The following is a 23,776-nucleotide window of genomic DNA, read 5'->3' on the forward strand; positions in this document are numbered from 1 at the left end:
TATCACAACGTACAGGTACGCACAGTATTGCTCCTTACACAATGGTGTCACTGCCAGCCGTTACATAAGAACATATCATTTGGATGAACGACCTTCAGAACCGCTCATCATTTTATTTGACTCCACACGTATAGCAATCACCCATACAAACGCACACACATTTGATTACCAACACACGACGCAAAACACTGAACGTGCAGTAGTAGAACTATAATCAGGAATGTGTGGCTACAACAGTTCACCTTTGCCACAACACAGTGGTTCAAAACTTCAGACAAGACGGTCACTCACCTTGTCAAGGTCCCCGTGGCAGAAAACAAAGGAATAAAACAATCTCACTGACACCACACGTGCAAAACCAAAGAGTAAACCAAGGAGCAAAAATGAGAACTACGGCCCAACCTATCTTCATCCGTGTCCTCGCATACAGGCCTTACTCTGAGCTCTGTACATGCGCGGGCTGCTACGAGGAAGAGAGAACGTGAGTGTGTGTGAAAGAGAGAGGGAGGGGGAGAAGCAGAGGGTGGACGGGAGGAAGGTAGGGAGAGACGGATGGTGAGGGAGGGGGGCGGAGAAGAGCAGCTCTGTCCTCCTTTCCTTTCTATGCCTCGCTGAGTTCTTACTGGGATGGCTAAGGTCACAGTTTTAAATCTCAGGTAGGCGAGGCTCGATGCACCATTTTACCTTTTCAAAGGGAGGGGACATAGTGAAGGCAGAGACCGAGAGGGAAGGAATGATCGAGAGAGACTAGGGAGAGTGAATGCTAGGTCAGTGCTGAGCATTCTATATGCGTAAATGTCTCTGAAGACTTTCCCTCCTCTGTCTCCCCTCCAGCTGTCCTCCAATCGTGTCCTCCCTCGCTTCCCCTCCCCTCTGCATCCCTCTGCTGCCCAACCCTCCCCTCCTCTCTCACTCTGCCAAAGAGTGTTGCTTCATCATGCTCCCCTCAGTTACAGTAGTACAGGGAAGCAATCCCTTTCTTGTCCGTCCCACCGCCATGTTGTTCCATCCATAGAATTACAGACATTAATTTCCTAGGATCACTATGGTTCCCTCTCCTCAGCACCCAGTGCTTTACTCTTGGCTCAGTCTCCAGGTGAGGGGCATCTCTATGCGTTCTTTCTCATACTCCATAGGGCTCATTTGTGTGCTTCAGAAATCCAAATGTTACGTTTGTCCCGTTTAAGTCCAGCGACAGCGCACAATGACAGAGTTCAGAATCCCGGGTACTCTGTGTTGTTTTCCTTGCTCCAAGTCATGAGCGCTATAGATACTAGGGCACGTATCATCCACTATAGCCACTCTCTTCACTGTCCGTTCCCCCAAATATACTCCCTAAACTCTTTTCATTTATACCATATCGCCCTTCCAACCTTCCCGCCATGGTCTCACCTATCCCGTCTCGACCGTCCGACTCCCCTCCCTCCGTCCCTTCCTCTCTCCCCTATTTCATATCTCTCTCAGTTGGTAGCAGTCACACCCGCACTCCGTCCTCTGCCCAGCGCTATACTGCAGACTACATCATGGGAATTGCTTCCTTTCCCAATCCCCCCAACCCTCTTCCTCAACACACATGATGCTGCAATATGTAGCCCAAGGTCACATCGTCCTGAATTCAGAAGGACTGCGTGTGTGTGTGTGTGTGTGTGTATACATGTGTACGTGCACATGTGTTTTATGTGTGTGTGTGGTGGGAAGGTGCAGAATCATAAATCCGTCGATCCCGCCAGGAACATGTCACTTCTACAGCCCTGTAACTGCCTCAGTGAAGATGCACGTATCAAACCACTCATGAAGCTCCCTACGCCCGTCATCAGTGAAAACAATTTCATTGTGGTGAAGAAGGTGGTTTAATTTATATGGAACAATTAATAATTCAAGAAGATGATCCACTGCTGATGTGCTAATGTAATGTGTTATATGAGGAATGTACTAGTGTTTTCAAAAGAATCAATTCAATTAACACACACACACAGTTATATTAATTATTCCTGTGAATTCTGCTCTGGCAAAGTTTTCTCTATATATTAATCATCGAAAGATTCATTTACAAACTAATGACGGAGTCACCTTCCCCGGGAGACCCCTGCATTGCGTGCCACACACGTGCAAGCACGGAAGCATGCACACATGTGCACTGACAAACTCACACACACACACTTCCCATGCCAGGGTGACAGCTGTTCTCAGATCAAGGTTTACATCATGTTGAATGACAAGCATCAATCACCTCATATAGAGCAGCTCTCACACACACACACAGACACACACGCACACACACACACCCCCCTTTACACACTCAAGACTAGTAGTTGGAAGGACTGGTGGAGTGTATGGGAGTGCCTTTATCAAAGTGGGGATGTTCGGCTACAATATTACTCAATATTTTGCGTTTTTGTTGGCATCATCATTTACATAACCATTGACCCTTGCCCCTCTGGATTCTGTCATGTGAACCCTCATAGGTCAATTACAGTGACTTTTTTTAATGGGTCTCTGTACCTCTCACCTTGCAGCACCCCTCATCTCCACACCCCTCTCACACACCCACACCCCTTATCTCACACACCCTCCTCAGGCATCAAGCACCCACTGCCGTGGGAATGGGTCACCCGACACCTACTCCCACTCAACCGGTGACAGGTGGTGGCGGTCACGCATTCAGGCCCCTCAATCATATGGGTGACAGGGTTAGGGTGGGGGAGAGGCAGAGAGCGAGGCATGGGCAGTCAAGTTCAAAGCAACATGTACAGGACATTCTGTGCGTGCACACGGAAATCAGTCAACGTGATTGCGATTACGCTAGCCTTTCTTAAAACTTTGGTTATTTTAGTGGTATTTTCTGATTTCATCATTATTTGGAGAGTTTGTTGATAGAGTGAAACACGTTTGTGATAAAGTATCGTCAATGCTGCGGCAGAAACAACAGATGCGACAGAGATGTTTTAGCAGGACTATAAAGACCCATACAATCTGAGCATGTATCAATGACGGCATGTTACTGTGCATGCATGCACATCAATTATCTGGCGTGGCATCTGATCTGGTAGTTGACCTCAGTGACTTCCCTGGTTACAGCCTGCATTACAGGAACCCCTCGGATTTAAAACTGACAGAGAGAAAAAATGAACTATCTTTGTTTGAAATCCAACTGGATTGAACATGAACTGATGGAATGGTACATGTAGGGGGAATTAGATGAGTCATGGAATGGTACATGCAGGGTGAATTAGATGAGTCGTGGAATGGTACATGTAGGGGGAATTAGATGAGTCATGGAGACAAAACACAAGTGTGCGTGGCTGAGTGAAATAATAACAGCTTTCAAGGAAAAAGTCATTATTCTAAAATATATGGAAAGTTGATGGAGAGTGGTGGGAGGTGATCCAGGATGGAGGGGGGTATAGATGGCAGTGTACCCAGAGAAACCCTCCTAAACCCGGCCGCGGGCGCAGTGGTAGACAGGGTGGGTTGCAGGACCCTCTAGTGTGAGATAGCCCCCAGATGCAATCAGGCTGAAGGCCCCCATTCAACTCCTCTCCTCTCCCATCCCTCCCCCTCCCCTCTTTCCCTCCCGCTAGCTCACTCTGTCCTCCATGCCTCTGCTGCAGTGGCTCTCCCTCCCCGCTCATTCCTCCCTGTACCGGCTAGGGAGACACATACCGCCTGCTGCCTGCTGCCTGTCTGTCTGAGCTCCAGGCTCTGCTGTCCTCTCCGCTCCCTCCCCCCACATGCAGCTCTCCGTAAGGGGCAACGCTGACATCCCCCGACTGCCTCCACAGCTCCATTGCTCTGCGGTGCAGATGCTCGCTCTCTCTGAGTGAGTTTTTTTCCTCTCCTCTGCTTGCTCTAGCTCTCAGGCTGAGGGATTCAGCAGATAATCAGTGTGTCGGCGAGTGAGAGAGAGCGACTGAAGCAAAGAGAGAGAGAGAAAGCCTGGATCAGGTGCAGGAGCCTTCCCTTCGTCTGTCTCTTTCTGTTACTCTCTCTTTCAGTCTGTCTTCAGCCTGGCACATACAGAAGGGTAGACAGGACTCATAATCCAGGAATAAGCCATCAATTCACTCTCCTTCTCTGGGACTCACCGCAAAGGAGGGAGAAGAGGAGGGAGACACTCACAGCAGGACTTTGCAGACTGACAAGTCTTGCTTTTTATTTCTTTGCTCGCTCTGCGTCCCACCTCACCCTACCCCTCCCCTCTATCCCACCCGCACCCCTGCTTGCTCCAACACACACCCACCCAGAGTGTGTATCCAGGGGAGGACAGACAGACATACAGATAAACAGACGGACGGACAGATTGCCAGAAGGACGCAGTAGGATATGGAGTCCAAAGGAAGCGGCAGGTTCACTATGTCCAGGTTTTTGCGCTCAGGAGACACCGTCCATGCCAGTGTTGTCGTCACACTTCTGCTCGGTGAGTCCAAAAACTGACTTTATACTGGCATTTTTCGTCTCCTCTCTCTCTCTCTCTAACTCTCTCTTGCTCTATCTCTTTGTCTCTCTCTCTCTCTGCACCCGTCTCCCTCCATCCTACCCCTGGGGTGCCAGCCAAATCACTGCAGGTTCTGCCGAGCTTGCAGAAATGTGTCCGACGCCGGAGGACAGGGTTGCACGCTCATTTACTTGTTGCTTGTAAGGAGGGGGTTTATTTGCTTACACGGCTCATGCTTTTCTATATCGGGAGACTCAGAGTCATGTGTTTTAGCCAGGTCAGGGCAGCAAGTGCTGCATCTTGCTATTTCACTAAAAGAGTGAGTGGAGGGGATGAATTTGATATAGCAAGGTGTAGATCCAGAGTCAATAAGAGGATGCCGGTAACAATGGATCCTGTTTAGCGCAAGTAGAATTATGGGCACTGCCAATGGACCCTGCCAAGTCAATGAGTGTGATAATGTCCAATGTTTACATCTTTAGGGGGGAATGGGGAGAATGATCCGTGGGACAAGACAATATTCATCTAGATGAGGCAGTGGCGATGGAAGTTGTCATGTGAGGAACACAGTGTAGTTGTCAAAAGACCGCCCTTTACACTGTCTTCCCGTCAGAGGATCTAGTGATGCAGATTCTACTGCGTACTTCATTCTGTCACGCTACATTTACACATATCACTTCATCAGGGAGATATTTTACTTATACAGCTGACGGGATGAAGTGTAAGGTCTTAATACAGTGAGGGAAGTGTATAGGAATATATGGAGGAATATCTAATTTTGGGGGAAATATATTTTGGGGAAAATATATTTTTTGGGGAAAATATATTTTTTGGGGGAAAGTATATTTTTGGGGGGAAAATATATTTAATCCATCTTTTTTTAAAGTCAGATAATGAGCAGGCTGGATCAATAACTACCTAAATCATAGGATATCCATCCATTCTCATTCTCCTCAGTTTTCTTCCTGCAATTTGTTTATTATCCTTTTAACATGTTTTGTTTAGCTATGTACAGACTAGTGTGACCACTAACAATGATCCAACAACCACATGGTACCCTACATTTGTATGTCTAGGTGATATGATATATCATGATACACATTGCTCTATAGGTTTGCTTTGTAGTAGAGTACCTGACTGTTTTCAACACATAGTGCTGTATAATGTACAGTAATACAATATAGTTACTCAAGCTTTAGACCAACTAAACCCTACGTTTTTGAGAATCCACACATGGTCATATCCGTTTGTTATCGCTAATTGTTAGCACCTACTGTAATATGGACACAATCCTTAGTGGGGGTAACCTAAGACTCCTCAGCATCTGGCACAGAACATCTTAAAGCAAGTTTTTGAATCTAAATTAGCATAGAATTCTAAGGAGGCTAACACAGCAGAGAGCTACCGATAATAAATGTGCATTTGCATATTTCTTTGAGATGGAATGTGACATGATATTAGATGAGATTATAAGACGTCCCTGATAAGTAGCCTCTCCTGTCTGTGTGTATCCATGGCCAGTGTTCTCTGGATTCTCTGCCTGGCGGCTCTCCTTGGCTCTGTGTCAAGGTGAAGTACAGGCTATAATAATACGACAGGTCATTTTTTTTACAGCTGGGGGGGCGAAGGGTTAATGTTCATGTTCGTATATAAACCCCTAGCGTATAGTGGAGGGTTTAACCTCCAACTAAAAAGATTGGGTTCACATGTCGACCAGCCAGGCCTACAGTAGGGCAAGCCAACACCCCCTCGAGCCATCCATCAGAGACCAGGGAAGGATTTATAATGTTGTTGGCATGTTTATGTGCCTATATGTCCCATATAATATCATTAGATCCTATGGTCATTCTACGTTGGCAGAGTGGAGAGAGAGACTACTAGACTACACTATGAGAGATGTTAGCTGGTAGACTTGTGATGGATCAGGTGATGGATAGAAGGTCAGGGAATTAGGACATCTTAGTTCCACATCAGAATGTAGCCAAACAAACACAACAATATGAGGCTTAACACTTTTTTGGTTACACCATGATTCCATATGTGTTATTTCATAGCTGTGATGTCTTCACTGTTATTCTACAATGTAGAACCTTTGACTGGTACTGTATGTATATCTGTATGTATATGATGGTGTGTATAGACAGTATGGAGAGTATAGGAATAGAAAAGGTGTGAATAGCAGTCGTTCTGTAGGATGAGCCTTGACCAGAATACAGTATATACATCTGAAGTGGGTAAAACAGTATATAAACATTATTAAAGTGACCAGTGTTCAATAACTATATGTCATTTATATAGGGCAGCAGTCTCTAAGTAACAGTGACTAAAGTTCAGGGCAGGGTACAGGGCAGGATGCCAAGGGGCAAGTTGAGCCAATGGCTACCATACCACATACAAATTATGATTATATTTGTTCAGTTTTATGCATAATATGCATAGGATTTTTGCAATATAGCATGCATATGAACTCAAGATAGTGCATTTTGTATTGGTACAGAACAGACATGCCCTGTGTATGCATATGTAAAACAGGCAGCGGTTGAGCCCCCTTGAGGTTCATGAGAGTGCAGCAAAGGAAAGGAGAGAAGGGAAAAAGGCCATTCGAGCAGCAGCAAATGATGAAAAAATAGACTGAATGACACTGAAGGGGTACATTGACAAAAAATAAAACAAACATACCTGGACGAAAGAGAGGCTATGATAGAGTAGCAGAGGCACATAAGGTCTTATCTGATGACATGGAGTCTGAGCTTGCTAAACATATCAAGAATTTCTCAGACCAGTTTCCTCCCACTGGGCACAGATGTCAATTAAACGTCTATTATACATTGGTTCAACGTAATTTCATTGAAATGACATGGAAACAACATTGATGGCGCTGACTAAGATTTCGCCGAAGAGGATGGCTGACGTTTTACATGCTCCTGACCAATTGTGCTATTTTGTTAGTTTTTTTGCAGTTGTTTGTAACTTAATTTTTTACTTATTTTGTACATAGTGTTGCTGCTAACGTCTCTTATGACCGAAAATAACTTCTGGACATCAGAACAGCGATTATTCACAACGAACTGGAAGAAGCTTTTTCCTTTAACGGGTCCGACGAGAAGGATATATACTGCTCTCCCGGGAACAGGCCCAAATCCCTGTCATTTGCGTGAAGAAAAGATGGAAGATTAGAGGACGCAGATCGGGCTGCCTTCTGAGAATCCGTAGGCGAGCGAGTAAACTCCCTCTGCCTTTGTTCTACTTGCTAGCATTCAATCATTGGAAAATAAAAATTGATGACCAACGATTACGATTATCCTACCAACGGGACATTAAGAACTGCTAATATCTTATGTTTCACCGAGTCGTGGCTGAATGACGACATGGAAAATATAAAGCTGGCGGGATTTTCCATGCACCGGCAGAACAGAGATGCTACGTCTGGTAAGATGAGGGGTCTGTGTGTCTTTTTGTCAATAACAGCTGGTGCGCAATGTCTAATATTAAATAGGTCTCAAGGTATTGCTCGCCTGAGGTAGAGTACCTAATGATAAGCTGTAGACCACACTGTCTACCAAGAGAGTTCTCATCTATATTATTAGTAGCCATCTATTTACCACCACAGACCGATACTGGCACTAAGGCCGCACTCAACCAACTCTATAGGGCCATAAGCAAACAACAAAATGCTCATCCAGAAGCGGCGCTCCTAGTGACCAGGAACTTTAAAGCAAACAAACTTAAATCATTTTCATCAAATTTTTACCAGCATGTCACGTGCAACCAGAGGAAAAAAAATCTACACCACCTTTACTCCACACACAGAGATGGATACAAAGCTCTCCCCGAACCTCCATTTGGAAAATCTGATCATAATTCTATTCTCCTGATTCCTGCTTACAAGCAAAGACTAAAGCAGGAAGAACCAGTGACTCGCTTAATACGGAAGTGGTCAAATAACGCGGATGCTACGCTACAGGACTGTTTTGTTAGCACAGACTGGAATATGTTCCGGGATTCATCCAATGGCATTGAGGAGTATACCACCTCAGTCATCGGCTTCATCAATAAGTGCATCGACGACGTCGACCCCACACGTCGACCCCAGACCCCGACCCCAATTAGGATTCCTTCTTAATGAGTTTGAGCGAATCAGTTGTGTTGTGACAAGGTAGGGGTGGTATACAGAAGATAGCCCTATTTGGTAAAATACCAAGTCCATATTATGGCAAGAACACCTCAAATAAGCAAAGAGAAATGACAGTCCACCATGACTTTAAGACATGAAGGTGAGTCAATATGGGAAAATTCAAGAACTTTTAATGTTTCTTCAAGTGTAGTCACAAAAGCCATCAAGCACTATGATGAAACTGACAGCCACAAGGACCGCCACAGCAAAGGAAGACCAAGAGTTACCTCTGCTGCAGAGGATACTTTCATTAGAGTTACCAGCCCAAATAAATGCTTCAGAGATTTCCAGTAACAGACACATCTCAACATCAACTGTTCAGAGGACACTGCGTGAATCAGGCCTTTATGGTCAAATTGCTGCAAAAGGACACCAATAAGAAGAAGAGACTTGCTTGGGCCAAGAAACATGAGCAATGGACATTAGACCGGTGGAACTCTGTCCTTTGGTCTGATAAGTCCAAATTTGAGATTTTTGGTTCCAACCACCGTGTCTTTGTGAGATGCAGAATAGGTGAATGGATTATCTCAGCATGTGTGGTTCTCACCTTGAAGCATGGAGGAGGTGTGATGGTGTGGGGGATGCTTTGCTGGTGACACTGTCAGTGATTTGTTTAGAATTCAAGCCACACTTAACCAGCATGGCTACCACAGCATTCTGCAGCTATACGCCCTCCCATCTGTTATGCACTTAGTAGGACTTTCATTTATTTTTCAACAAGACAATGACCCAAAACACACCTCCAGGTTGAGTAAGGGCTATTTAACCAAGATGGAGAGTGATGGAGTGCTGCATCAGATGACCTGGCCTCCACAATCACCCAACCTCAACCCAATTGAGATGGTTTGGGATGAAATGGACCGCAGAGTGAAGGAAAAGCAGCCAACAAGTGCTCAGTATGTGTGGGAAATTCGTCACAACTGTTCCTCATGAAGCTGGTTGAGAGAATGCCAAGAGTGTGCAAAAATGTCATCAAAGCAAAGGATGGCTACTTTGAAGAATCTAAAATACTGTATATAATATATTTTAATTTGTTTAACACTTTGTTGGTTACTACATGATTCCATGTGTGTTATTTCATAGTTTTGATGTCTTCACTATTATTCTACAATGAAGAAAATAAAGAAAGAAATAAAGAAAATAAAGAAAAAATAATAAAGAAAAACCCTTGAATGAGTATCTCCAAACTTTTGACTGGTACTGTATGTATTTATATTCTGACATTGGTCGTATTGATATTTATTAATTCATTAATTTCAATGTTTGGTTTTGTACTGTTTGTACTGTTTTGTTCTGTGCATCACAAGCTATTCGCTGCACCTGCGATAGCATCTGCAAAATATCTGCACGTGACCAAGAACATTGGATTTGATTCGATTTTTTTTATTTTATTCTAAGCGTGTAACTTGAAGCTGCATTCAGCTCCCTATATGAAAGTCAAGTTTGCAGGATCAGACTGGGTGGATATGTGGTTGGGTCTGCTATCAGATAACGTTGACCATCACCAAGGCATTGAATTCCTGGAGGGGTAGTGATGCTTTATCTCTGAAATAGCCATGTAAACTACCCCGGTGGATATCTGTTGGATGTCTGTCGCGAAGCTAAAAATACAGTTGATTTTAAGCCGTTCAAATCATGTACACACACAGGACGTACTCGTCTTAAGCTACCCTTGTCAATACCTACATCCACACCCCGGTCTGATGTCATAACCTCTTCAGACACACGCCACTCTTACAGGCCCAATAGTTACTACAGCCCTGCCAAAACCGTAAGAATCCCCCCCACACACACACACACACAGGCAGGCAGGCAAGCACAGGTAGAGTGAGAGCGAGTGACACACAGTTTTGAATGTCATCAACCCTGACCCACATACAGATATGTGCTCCCCAGACCACACACGGACACTCAGCACTCCTCCCCTGTGTAGTGTTACTGCACCGTGCTGACGGCCTGTACATAGCAATGTGTTGTAATACTAACACCATGCGCGGGCATGGTTAGCGACATTGAAGTACATGGATTAGCGTGTAACAATAGACTCCTTGCTGTGTTATAATGTTCGACTGAAACACTACAGTGGCACTTGTTTTTGTATTGCACGCCTGCCGAGGTGATGGGTTGAATTGCTGTACTAAAATCACAGTTGGTTGGGCCATGGTTGGGCCATTTAGATTTACTGCAGGATTATGTATGTCAAGGTTATGAGGTGCATGTTTGATGACTTCAGGAATTAAGGTACCTTGGGAGAATAAGGTCGATTATAATTTATTTTAACTAGGACTGCATCAATGTGTTTCTTGGATATTTCCTAAAAACCAGTCCAAATGAACCAGAAAGACATTTATAGCAGTTCAATTTTCCTTTTGTATGAAGGGTACGTTCTAGTAATCGTCAAGAGATTTCCCATGTAGGTTACAAGGGAAATGAGTTATGCCTGTAAATTGAGAGCCTGAATGCAGCACATAGAAGGTATACACCGAAGGGTCACGGCTGAGGAGTTGATTGAAGGCAGATGTTTGAATGAATTCCTATCCCTGGGGTTGGTGGATGCTTGCTATGGTGTATGGGTCTATTGTGGACTTGAATTTTTGTGTCTTCCTGTTTTTAAATAAGTTGAACAATGCCTCGTGTGCTAGCGCAGTATGACATAGTCCCACTGGTACTGGAAACCATTTCTAAAGATAATGGCAATGGATGATGCTCTCAACAAAAATGCTTGGATAAATGATCTCTATAATGGCATCCAAAACCATTGTGCTCCGCGTTCAGTGTTCTGTGATTAAGTTAGATCGCAGCTAAAGGTAGACTTGGCAACCTCGATTGACTCTTCCCAAAGTGGCAATGCCCAAAGGGAGGGCATATATTGGGAAATTGGAGAAATCCAAATTCTGTTCTTGTTCTAATGGGAGTCTGATGTCGTTATGTGGTGCTGCTGTTTAGGTTCGTTTCTTCGTTTCCTTGTCTTTCGCCAGACTAGCTGAAGCAATGTTACCCACAGTGATCCAAGAATAATGACCTCCACTCTGCACTGTGCTTTGGTGTGCTGTAACTGAGGGGAGCAGTATGCCTGTAAGAGGGCAAAAGAGACAGAGAGAGAGAGGCCTGCTGCACAGGCTGAGTGTACTTATTGTACTTCACTGCTCTACTCAGGCTGAGGTTGAGGCTCATTCTCAGGTCTACGGAGTGACTCACAGGTTTCTGTCTGACTGCGTTATAAAACCGCCATATGCGTTTCCGTATGCAATAGAGATGCCTACTCCTGTAGTCACTAAGTGGAGGGCTGAAGGGACCAGCTGGATAACCAAGCGCCAGGCTAAGGCCAGGCGGCCACTAGTATATGCGCACGGAGAGGAAGATGGAGGAAGAGAGGGTCAGAGAAATTGAAGGAGAGAGGCTTAACTCAGTGAAGAAGTAGGAACGTGAAGAGGGATGGAGAGACTACAGAAATAGATGCACTGTACCAGAGCTTAGTTACTTTAGGAGCTCCCATGAAAGAACAGATAAATAAAAGTTTGAGTGGAAATAATCTTCCCCAGTGTCTGACCAAGCCTGTAGAGACACGTGGCGGGCACTCCTGCAACGAAGAAGAGGGAGACGAGGGGAGGAGAGACTAGAGGAAAAGGAAGAACCAAGGGCAGATGAATTATTAACCAACTTTGAGTTTTTAAACCATGAAGGGATGCATAGGGCAGGGGTGAGGAGAGGAGGAACAGTTAGATAGAGATTCTGAGTGATGGTGGCTCCGAGGTAAAAGAGGCAGGAGAGGCAGAATGGTTGAGATGGGGAAGAGAGGGGAAGGGACAGGTGGAGTCAATTGCTCAACTAAGAACGATAAATAGGGGATAGCGAAGTCAATAGAGGGCTGTGAGATATCACACGTGAGCTCCTTCTCATGTTCTTTTGAGAATGCATCACTCCAATGGCCACTTCCTGGGTTGTGAACATGCAGTTCAGTTGGGGATGTTTTGGAAAAGGGTGACCTTTCTCTATTCCCAACTTCCTTGGAATAGAAATTACAACAGAAGTTTGAATGGAGCATCTGACAGGAAGTTCCAGGTCAGCAGTTACTTTATATCAGTCATCAGTCCCCGGACGAGAGGAAAATGCCAAAAGGATGAGATTAGGAATATAATCCGGCCTTGTACCCACACAAACCTCTGCCTTTGTGGCTCATTTTTGGAATAACTGATCTAACTTTAGCAACTGGTATTTCCGCTTGGTTATCGGATGTGTGTATTCGTGTGTGTGTGTCTGTGGGTGGGGAAAGGGGAGGGGGGGGGGGGGGGGTCGAGGACAGCTGTTCTTGATTTAATCTGAGATTAGCATAAGGTATCACATCTGTGATGCATTCACAAGGGCCACTAATGGAATCAGGAGAGGACAGAGAGGCTGCGAGTTTGGGTTGCTAGTCTAGACATGTATCTTAGAGTACAAACAAGTAAACCCCTCACCGATACGCAGACAGGCAAGTTTAAGTATTTAGACGCACAAAAAATGTGCTTAGTCATGATATGAGCACCACGGTAGATACTAGCTCTTAAACTTCAAGGCAAATAAGACGTATCAGGTGAGCAGAAATATTCTTCATTCGATGGATATCACATGGTTGTAAAAAAGGAATGTAAAACTCTCAGACTACGGTAACAGCAGTGTCACCACAATTTCAAGTTGACTGCATCAACAGACTAAACAGTATGCTGAGTCATGGCTAATGGACGAGGAGTCATGCCTTCTCTATAAACAACACACCAGTCCACGGGAAGCCTCTCTCTCTCTCTCTCTCTCTCTCTCTCCCTTTCTCTCTTTCTCTCTCTCTCTCTCTCTCTCTCCCTTTCTCCCTCTCTCTCTCTCTCTCTCTCTCTCTCTCTCTCTCTCTCTCTCTCTCTCTCTCTCTCTCTCTCTCTCTCTCTCTCTCTCCCTTTCTCTCTTTCTCTCTCTCTCTCTCTCTCTCTCTCTCCCTTTCTCTCTCTCTCTCTCTCTCTCTCTCTCTCTCCCTTTCTCTCTCTCTCTCTCTCTCTCTCTCTCTCTCTCTCTCTCTCTCTCTCTCTCTCTCTCTCTCTCTCTCTCTCTCTCTCTCTCTCTCTCTCTCTCTCTTAGAGGAAAAGATTGTGTGTGTGTGTGTGTGACAAAGTGATGGGAGGTAATATATTTGCCAGGCAGCAGGCAGGCAGTCGAGACTGGTGAGCAGAAAAGTGGTGCTTTAATCAAAACCACTGAGAGATTAGTTCTGTCCTGCCCTCCAGGGACCCACAGCACACACACACACACACACACGTGACTGACCGGCCGTGCTGTCCCCAACCTAGCTAGCCCAGCACTGGCATCACACAGCTTATAGCTGCCTCAGAGCCCCTGGGGGCCAACATCAGCAACACCACAAAACGGTTTCCTATGAATTGTGTAAAGATGAGGAGTAGATGAACAGAGAGTATGGGACAAAGAGGAGGGAAATAGAGTGCCAGTAAGAGAGAGAGAGAGAGGAGGCAGAGAGAGAAACAGGATATATTGAGCCGCTGCAGCATTTCTTTGCTGCATTACAGAGAGAGAGAGAGAGAAAGGACAGAGAGAGAGAGAGAAAGGGAGGGAGGGACATATTGCGATGCTGACCAGGGAAGTGTGCGTGCGTGCAAGTGTTTGTGTGCACCGTATGTCTATGCATGTGCATCCCTAGAAATAGGGAAGGGAGATTACCAGGGAAGGCAAACATGTAGTACAAAATAGGGAGCTTAGTTTGTTTTGCATCCGCCAGCTTTCTCTCAGGTACCCCTCGCGCATTCTCCCTCTGCTTCCATCAGTCAGTTCCCTCTGCTGAAGTGTGATTGATGCTAGCCTTTGTCATTCTCTACCTCTGTCATTCTCAACCACAGCAGCCCAGTAAAAAGAACAATCTGTCAAGATGTGACAGTGGATTGGATGGGTATAAACTATATGCCAATAGCTCCAACTAGCCCTCTCTGTGGATCACAGAGCCGTGGCACCCGCTGAAATGTGAACACTCCTGTCGTAACAGACAGGGTTGGCTTACAATCAATTCATTATTGACAACATAAACTATTTTTCCTCTGCATACATTAATTTTACCCAATAAATAAATTCTTTGTCTTTCAAATACATTGTCATCAGCAGCTGTGTGGTTGTGGTCAGTAGTTGGGTTTTTCAGTAATTGCGTGGTCACTTGTGTGGTTGTGATCAGTAGTTGTGGTCAGTGATTGTGGTCAGTAGTTTTGGTCAGGAGTTGTAGTCAGTAGTTGTGTGGTTCAGTAGCTGTAGTTGTGCTCAGTAGTGGCCAGTAGTTGTGGTCAGTAATTCTAGTCAGTAGTTATGGCCAATAGTGGGCAGTAGTTGTGGTCAGTAGTTATGTGATTGTGGTCAGTGGTTGTGGTCAGTAGTTACGGTCTGTAGTTGTGGTCAGTTAGTTTTATTCAGTAGTTGTGGTCAGTAGTGGCCAGTAGTTGTGGTCAGTAGTTGTGTGGATATGGTCAGTAGTTGTGTGGTTGTGGGCAGTAATTGTGGTCAGTAGTTGTGGTCAATAGTTGTGTGGTTGTGGTAACAGCTTCGCTCTATCCAATCAGAGCAGAAGGATCAACGTACAGCCCACCATTCTCTTTACAGAGAGGCAAACTAGCCAGGTATTTATAGCACGGCGCACGATCCTGAGAATGAGGACGAAGCTAGTGAGCATTCGAGATCTTCACTGTATCATTGCAGGTCGCCCAGACCAGGGAAGCATTAGAAATCTTAACGCTAGCTGTTCGGTCCAAAACAGATTCACAAATCATGGGAATTTGTCGTGCCATGTAGATGTTTGTCTCCCTCCGAGGCACATGTTGCTAGGCAACAGTTGCCTTAGCAGGCCTGCTCCCTCCATGGCTAAAGCCAGTTTGAGAAACATGCTAGCAAACATTTGTACTATGGAACTAAATGAATACTGCACTCTGACCCACACAACTGCTTTGCTAGATTCATAATGCTGTTGTTAGACAAAGACAGGAAAGTTAATTTCAAAATGTGATGTAGTTGTATTGATATTTACAGCTGTTGTTGATAAGTAATGAATCTGCTAGCTTCTGACGTTACTGCATCTTTAATAAAAGCAGTCGATGGGTTACTAAAAGAGCTCCACATATTGATTGGTAGCAGCTATTCCTGTTCTGCTTTCAGATTTCAAAATCAGAGAGGTAGAGGAAGATTTAATATGCTCTAAGTTTTGTCTGACTTGTTGGTGGAGTGGTCAAAGCGGTAGTTTGGAAAAAGTTTGGGGAAATGTATTAATGCAGTTAGATTGGTGTCGATAGATTGGTAACAGTTCATTATGTTCCAATTTCAGATTTGAAAAGCAGTTGTTGTCTTGGCAAAGTGGCCAACGTAGCTGATTTGTGTCAAAAATTGCATTATAAACTGGATGGTTCAAGTCCTGAATATTCATTAGCTGACAGCCATGGTATATCAGACCGTATGCCACGGGTATGATAAAACATGTATTTCTACTGCTCTAATTACGTTGGTAACCAGTTCATACTAGCAGTAAGGCATCGCGGGGGTTTGTGGTATATGGTCAATATACCACGGCTAAGGGCTGTATCCAGGCGCTCCGTGTTGCGTCGTGCCTAAGAACAGCCCTTAGCTGTGGTATATTGGCCATACCACACGCCCTCGTAATTGTTGCATTTACAGTGAATGGAAAGTTGAAAGTGATGATGTCACAATGAGGCCTTTAGAATGTTGAGGAAATCCTTTGAAAGTGGATAGAGGACAAAAGAAAAGACAAAAAGTTTTGTAGCTTAAAAAGTATAAAATATATCGTAACGTTTTATACAAGCAACTCAGTCCAGACCAGTCTGCACATTTTGAAGTTTGAATGACATTTCTAGATTAAATGGTGTAAGAGGAATAGCGTGCAAATGAAGAAATATAATGAGAAGAAGTATGTTGATGATTTAACGTGGGGGCTCTTGCTTTGCACGCCCCATTAGCTAGCTGAAACAAGCCATCTGCATTCATGCTTCTAGTCATTGTTGCTAGCTATCTGACTGATCAGAGTAACAACAATGCAGAGCCTTTTTCCTTTTTGTCGTGGCGTTGCCAACCCACTAGCCTGGGTGCAAGTCTGCTTCTGCTGACATTCCACTCCTTGCACTCCGTCTGTGTGAAGTGGAATGTTAGCAGAAACAGACTGGTACCCAGGCTACCAACCCACCCGTCTATTGGCAGTTATGATCACATCACAGTGTGTTAACATATTGGCCAAGTACAAACACATTCATTTCTTTAATTACCAGCCCCTGGTAACGCAGGGGCTGGGCTGAGCTGGGGTAATTGGCTGATGGGATTGCTTGGTTCTCCTGATCTGATCTATTTCCATGTTGAGCAAGGCTGGTGTGACTGCAGTACTATAGTCTTCAGTCATTTACCGTCCAAACAACACACTCACTCGTACCACAGGGTTGTTTACAGGCCCATACACCCAGCACACACACTCACTATCTCTTTCCCAGAATGAAATATTGAGATGGGACGAGAGGATTTAAAAATAGCCCCTGTGCAGTCCTCTCAGCGCTGACGCCAAGCCGCGTGGTGAGAATACCACCGCCCGCCGTGTTGCAGCGTGCCGCACTGCATGGCCCACAGGACCAGACAGAAAACAACTGGCCTTGTCTCTCTGTCTCTTTTTCCTCCTCCACTCTCTATCGCTCTCTTTCTCTCCCTCTCTCTCTGTCCCTCCTCCTTCTACCCACCCACCCACCCACACACATCCGTCCATCATTTTTCTCTTTTTACTTTGCCACTCTTTCACTCGCTCTCCCTTGGAAACATACTTGAATAGGCTACTTGATTTGGATGCAGTAGAATACAAAGGACTCAAATATTTTGGAGATCACGCTGGATGCTTTGATTAGGGAGGCATGTTGACTCGTGATGGACACACACTCAAACACACAAACAAACACACATCAGGGCTATATTGGCCTAGGTTGACCAGCCAGGTCACCCGTTACACAAATCAGTATTCGACATCCGTTCGTGTCTGAGGACATTGGGCGACGACGTGGAAACCGGCCGCTAGGGGCAACAGTGAGCGCTGAAGGTTTCGGTTTTGATTTGATTTCCTAGAGCGATTCCACGTTGCAAGTTGAAATTCAGCAATAGAAAGTCATTTTTTAGATTTTTGTTTTAAGCCTATACCGAACCTTAACCCTTACCTTAACCATTCAGAGTTAATGCCTAACCTTAAGATTTCAGAGTTAATGCCTATACTTAACCTTAAATACTTTGATATTTGACGTTTGGAACAACAAAACATCGATGAACATCTAATTCTGACGTGAGACTGTGAGAGCTAGTTGAGGTGTGTATGTATGTACACACCTGTGTGTATTGTGCCCCAGGGTCAGCTCTTTGGGTAAGTGATAATACTAACAGCTGTTTAACAGCCAGGCCACTATAAAAATAGCTGGAGATAAGAAAAGAACGGTCATGTAGGCTTCTGCTGTTGGTGAAAAACAAATGATGTCATCACTCTTTCTCTTCCTCATTCTCACTTTCTCTCTCTGTAGAGCATTTCAATTTCTGTCTCCCAGTGTGCCAAATCATTGAATCCCAAATTGTTTACTTACAAATCTAATCATATTCTCTCTCTCTCTCTCTCCTTCCCTCCCTCCTCCGTCCCTTCCAGGGGTATGGTGTGCTTCAGCGCTGGAGGTGTCAGTGGGGAAGGTGCCCTTCATGGAAGCGATGAACGGCAGCACGGTGCTGTTACCCTGCATCTACTCCAGCTGCATCGGCATCAAGAACCTCTACTTCAACTGGCACTACAACGACAACGGCACCATGGCGAAGGCACGACACCGACTGACACGGTCACCTCCCTCACCAACACCCCCTCAATGAGCAACGTGACCTCCCACTCATATCTCAACATCTCTCCCCCTCACCCCTGTTCTCCATTCCTCCTCTCTCTCTTCCTCCCGTTCTCCCTATCCCTCTTCCACTCCCTCCTCTTCTCCTCCCCCTCTCCCCCTCCCTATTCCTCTCCAGCTGTGTGAGGCTGTGATCCCTATAGAAGGTGTGGAACCACGGGTGCAGGTGTACCAGGAGCGGATAGAGTTTGTGGGCAGCAGTAAGCACAACAACATCTCCATCCTGCTTTTCAACGTGACCTTCGAGGACGAGGGAGAGTACACCTGTTTCGCCCGGAACCCCAAGGAGAAGAACCGTAACCACAGCGCCATCTTCACCCTGTTCGTGGTGGATGAATGTAAGACACTGCACACTCCCTGACTGCATACGACATACCCATTGGTGACATCTTCCTACTTTAGGTTTAGGCCACCCAGTCACCAGTCTTTTTGATGTCTTCAAGTGGAAGTAGGGGTAAATATTTGCTTCATTTGTCATGTGTCTAAGTTCCACATTGTATAATGGCTCAAGAATACCCTGATATCAGTTCCATGGTCAAGTGGTATGTTGCAGCATCATCTATTTATTGTCCAACCGAATGTGTTGATTGCAGTGTATACACAGTATGCACTAGAATCGATTCCTTGGAGGTAAAAGCTATATGGAAATGTATCCTATCTCCTCATGAGCGGATCAATTGATCTCCCAGCGCTGTGGTTGTGAGACGGATCCACACCTCCTCTATCCTTCCCTCCTTCTCTCTCATCGTCGCCTGGTAAAAGATGTTTGCCAAATTTGTTTTTTCTTGAATGTTTTACAGATACACCAGATCTTTGACGCATGACGTCAAAGATCTGCATCAAATGACTTCTTCATATTCTCCCAGATAGAACGTACACCTGACTGTCATTATAGGGAAACAGCTGAATACTCATCTTATTGAACCCTCTCATCCTCTCACCAATCCTTCCTCCCTTCCACCCGCTCTCTGGTTATCCACCTCCTCTCCCCAGTGAAAGTGGTTGACAATACCGTAACCACCATCATCGTGTCTGTCGTTGGCGGAGTCATTGGCTTGATCATTGTTGTCATGGTGACAAAGACGGTGGTGCTCCTCATCCTAAAAAAGTCTGCAGAGAAGAAGTAAGTGATTCACAACTCAGGTGTATAAGTGATGGCAGAGTATGCAGTTAGTATGTATTATATGAGTGTGTGCGGCTGCAGGCTGGGAGCAGCACAGGGCCACAGAGTGGCACCCGTTGAGCTGTTTGGGAGTTAAGTGCCTTCCTCAAGGGCATCTGAGATATTAATGCCAGCAACCCTCTGGTTGCCAGCTCACCCCCTTCACATTTTTCCCGTCAGCGCTGGGATTCGAACCGACAGCTCTTCGGCTACAGCCTCCCCCCTTTGAAACTGTCATGGAACATTGGTATGCATGCCTTTATTTTGTTTTGACTGTGTTGTAATTTGGTTTATTCTGATTGATTGGATGTTCTGGTCCTGAGGCTTCAGTGTGTTAGTAGAACAGGTTTGTGAACTCAGCCCCAGGACCAGCTGGATGAGGGGACTCTTTTCTTTGCTCAGCTCTTGGCATTGCAGGGCTTGGTAATGATATGAGAGGGGGTCACTGTATTTTAGATGTTTCCAAAACTTAATTGCTCTTTATTGAGTTTTTATTATTAGTGGATATTGGCCTAATTCTGCCCTGCATGCATTGTTTGTAGTTTTCCTCTGAACATGTAGGATAATCTTACAGAACTCAGCATGCAGGGTTTCAATGGGGTGTTTGTCCCATTTGATGAAATCTTGTTTTGCAAGTGGACCCCACACCTCGCTGCCATAAAGTGCAATTGGTTCAATGACATATTCAATTAGTTTTAGCCAAATTTGAATAGGTATTTCAATTTGAATTTGCTTTTAAATGGCGTAGAATGCCCTGCGTGCTTTCTCTCTCAGTTCATTCACTGCCTCATTAAGGTGTCCAGTTGAGCTTATTGTTAAACCTAAGTAATTGTAGTGTGTGCAGTACTCTATATAATTTGTACCAATTGAGAACTTTGGTCTAATTCCCTGATATCTGGATCTTCTCTGGAAAATCATTATTTTAGTCTTTTTGGGGTTTACTGCCAGGGCCCAGGTCTGGCAGTACTGCTCTAGCAGGTCCAGGCTCTGCTGTAGGCCATGTGCTGTGGGTGACAGCAGGCATAGGTCATCTGCGAAGAGTAGGCATTTAACTTCTGAATTGTGGAGACTGACACCAGGGGCTGAGGATTTTTCTAGAATAGTGGCCAATTCGTTGATGTAAATATTGAAGAGTGCAGGGCTCAGATTGCAACCCTGACGAAGGCCCCGCCCCTGGTTAAAGTATTCTGTTATTTTCTTGCCAATTTTAATGCTGCACGTATTGCCAGTATACATTGATTTAATTATGTCCTATGTTTTACCCCCTACACCACTTTCAATAACTTTGTAGAACAGTCCTGTATGCCAAATAGAATCAAATGCTTTTTGGAAGTCGATAAAGCAAGCGTATATTTTGGTATTATTTTGGTGGACATGTTTATCTATCAGGGTGTGTAGGGTGTAAATTTGATCAGTTGTGCTATGTTTTGGTATAAATCCAATTTGGCTTTTACTCAAGACATTGTGCTTATTAAGGAAGTCTTACATTTATAATACTACAGAAAACCTTCCCCAGGTTCCTGTTCACACAAATGCCTCTGTAATTGTTAGGGTCAAATTTGTCTCCGTTTTTAAAGATTGGGGTTATGAGTCCTTGATTCCAGATGTCAGGGAAATAACCTACACTCAGGATCAAATTAAACAGTTTTAATATAGCCAATTGAAATTTTGCACTAGTGAGTTTGAGCATCTCATCTAGGATGCCATCAGGTCTGCATGCTTTTTAAAAATGTCTCTCTCTCTCTCTCTCTCTCTCTCTCTCTCTCTCTCTCTCTCTCTCTTTCTCTCTTTCTCTCTTTCTCTCTCTCTCTCTCTCTCTCTCTCTCTCTCTCTCTCTCTCTCTCTCTCTCTCTCTCTCTCTCTCTTTCTCTCTTTCTCTCTTTCTCTCTCTCTTCCTCTCCTCTCCCCTCACAGTAAAGAGTGCCTTGTGAGCTCAGGACAGGACAACACAGAAAATGGACTGAACACAGCCAAAGCGGACAACAAAGCCACACCAAAGGCATGAAACATGTGCACCTATGTATATGTACATATATGTCTGTACATGTATATATGTACACATGCAAATATATTGAACAGGCATAGAAAGAAAGCTATTATCAATGAACTGTTTTATCTTTATCTAATGACAAAAGTATAACATAAACCAATGTGAAATAGTATGTCAAATGTATATTTTAAATTGTGCTAGAGATTTTGGGGAACATGATAACTGATCAGGGCTGGATCAGACACTCCAATGACACACCCTAAAGATTGTGTATCCAATTCGGAGTTTATTGAGGTATTTATCTGAATCGGCGCAAAGCCTACTTTTCTGGAATCAACATCAATGTCTCACCAGTTACTCATTCATGTGCACTATGTAAAAACATCTGGTTGACGTTTATTGGGATGAATCTTGTCCTGGGGGCAGAGCTGAGCGGTTTCCGCTAGATTTAAGATTAGGGTTAGGCATAAGGTTAACAGTGTGGTTAAGGTTAGGGTTAAGGTTAGGTTTAAAACAGAGGAGGCTGCCCGGGAGGAGCTAGAGGAGGATGGACTCATTGTAATGCCTGGAATGGAAACGGAGTCAAACGTGGTTTCCATATGTTTAATGTGTTTAATACCTTTCCATCATTCCATTCCAGTCATTACAATGAGCCTGTCCTCCTATAGCTCCTCCCACCAGCCTCCTCTGGTTTCTAATCAGATTTTTACTTTGTGGCTAAACCAGCTAGTGACCACCCTGCAGAGCTGCCTCCAGGACAATATTCATCCCAATAAACACACACACAGTAACTCACACACTGCCAAGTTCTACTAACTGCCACATTGTATACTCTACAACAGCACAATATAATCTGACCATCTCTACAGCTCTTTTGATTAAGAGACATATATATGGTAGCCTACTGCCCGATAGAGATTCTTTGTACTCTCTGCACACTTTTTACAGGGAGCAAACAGCTTCCCTCCTTTAACTATAGTGAATCTTCACAGTCCATTTTTGACAAAAAGGTAATGCCTTTAAAGCTGATCCAGAACAAATTCCATACAGTATCAATTGTGCCTATTCAATAGGATATACAGTAACTAAAAGATATTCACCACTATGATTAACGACTGCTACAGTTGCTAAGGTCAAGACTCTTCATTAGATCTGCGTACAGAGTACAAATACTGTTCTTTGGAAGGCAAAGCAGTGGACTGGTTTTGAGGACAATGTCACTGCGGAGGAAAGGAATGTGATAAAGGAGAAGAGGAAGAAGGGAGCCATTGGAGTGTATATTAGATCCAGGCCGGAACTGGTTTGATTCATTTTTGCATTAGATGAAACACAGGTGCCTGTACTCACTTCCTGCTCCCTTCGCTTTTAGGGAGCCTTAAAACCGCCATGAAAAACACACCAAAAAAAAGATCAAAAACACAGAAAATATAAAAAGATCAAGACCTAAAGTAAAGACAATTCCCAGTAACCCATTTCCCTGTAGAAATGAATGAACATTTATGATGCTGCTTCTAACAAATAACCAATGCATTTTCTTAGCATGTGAATGTTGTTTATATATGCGACACGTCCATACCACAGGAACGACTGCTGTCTAGTGTTCTGTCATCACCTGGCCTGTATGCATAGTGGATCTGTAGGCTACTTGCAGTTTATTCACATCCACTTCTTTTGATGCAAACCCCCATAGCACTAACATGTTAATGTGGCGAATAGCCAATAACAGGATAATGCCCTCCATCTTCAATACGGCAAAACATTGCGCCATAGACTCTGATGCCAACTACCAAGCTGGCTCATCATCGCTACCCCTTGACCTTGTGTAGCCCACAGTGTCCCGTATTCAAATCAATGGCCATATGAACCAAAAGGCCCACTACCGACATGGGTTTGAGCTGCAGAATGCAATGCCTCTAGTACTACACAGGTCCATTGTCCGCAATCAAAGCGCTCCTTTATGACTCCGTCCCCCTCAAGAATGAATGTCATATAGCCTCGATGGGAAACATGCAATTCTCAAAGCGAGCATCTCAAACCAGGCCAAGCCATAACTTATCTGTTTAAATGTATCTATCTCATTTTCAACCTGTGT

At 44.5% G+C, this 23,776-nt stretch overlaps 1 protein-coding gene across 1 annotated transcript; it reads left to right on the forward strand.

Moving 5' to 3' along the window:
* Positions 1-383: 383 nt before the first annotated feature.
* scn4ba (sodium channel, voltage-gated, type IV, beta a) lies at positions 384-21,856 on the forward strand. The gene is made up of 6 exons (XM_038961867.1): positions 384-481; positions 18,002-18,015; positions 18,289-18,452; positions 18,651-18,870; positions 19,526-19,655; positions 21,609-21,856. Exons 1-6 carry the CDS (start codon positions 384-386, stop codon positions 21,697-21,699), a joined length of 717 nt encoding a protein of 238 aa, XP_038817795.1. The 3' UTR covers positions 21,700-21,856.
* The last annotated feature ends 1,920 nt before the right edge of the window (positions 21,857-23,776 follow it).

Source organism: Salvelinus namaycush, chromosome 23 (genome assembly GCF_016432855.1).
Source record: "Salvelinus namaycush isolate Seneca chromosome 23, SaNama_1.0, whole genome shotgun sequence".
NCBI lineage: Eukaryota > Metazoa > Chordata > Actinopteri > Salmoniformes > Salmonidae > Salvelinus > Salvelinus namaycush.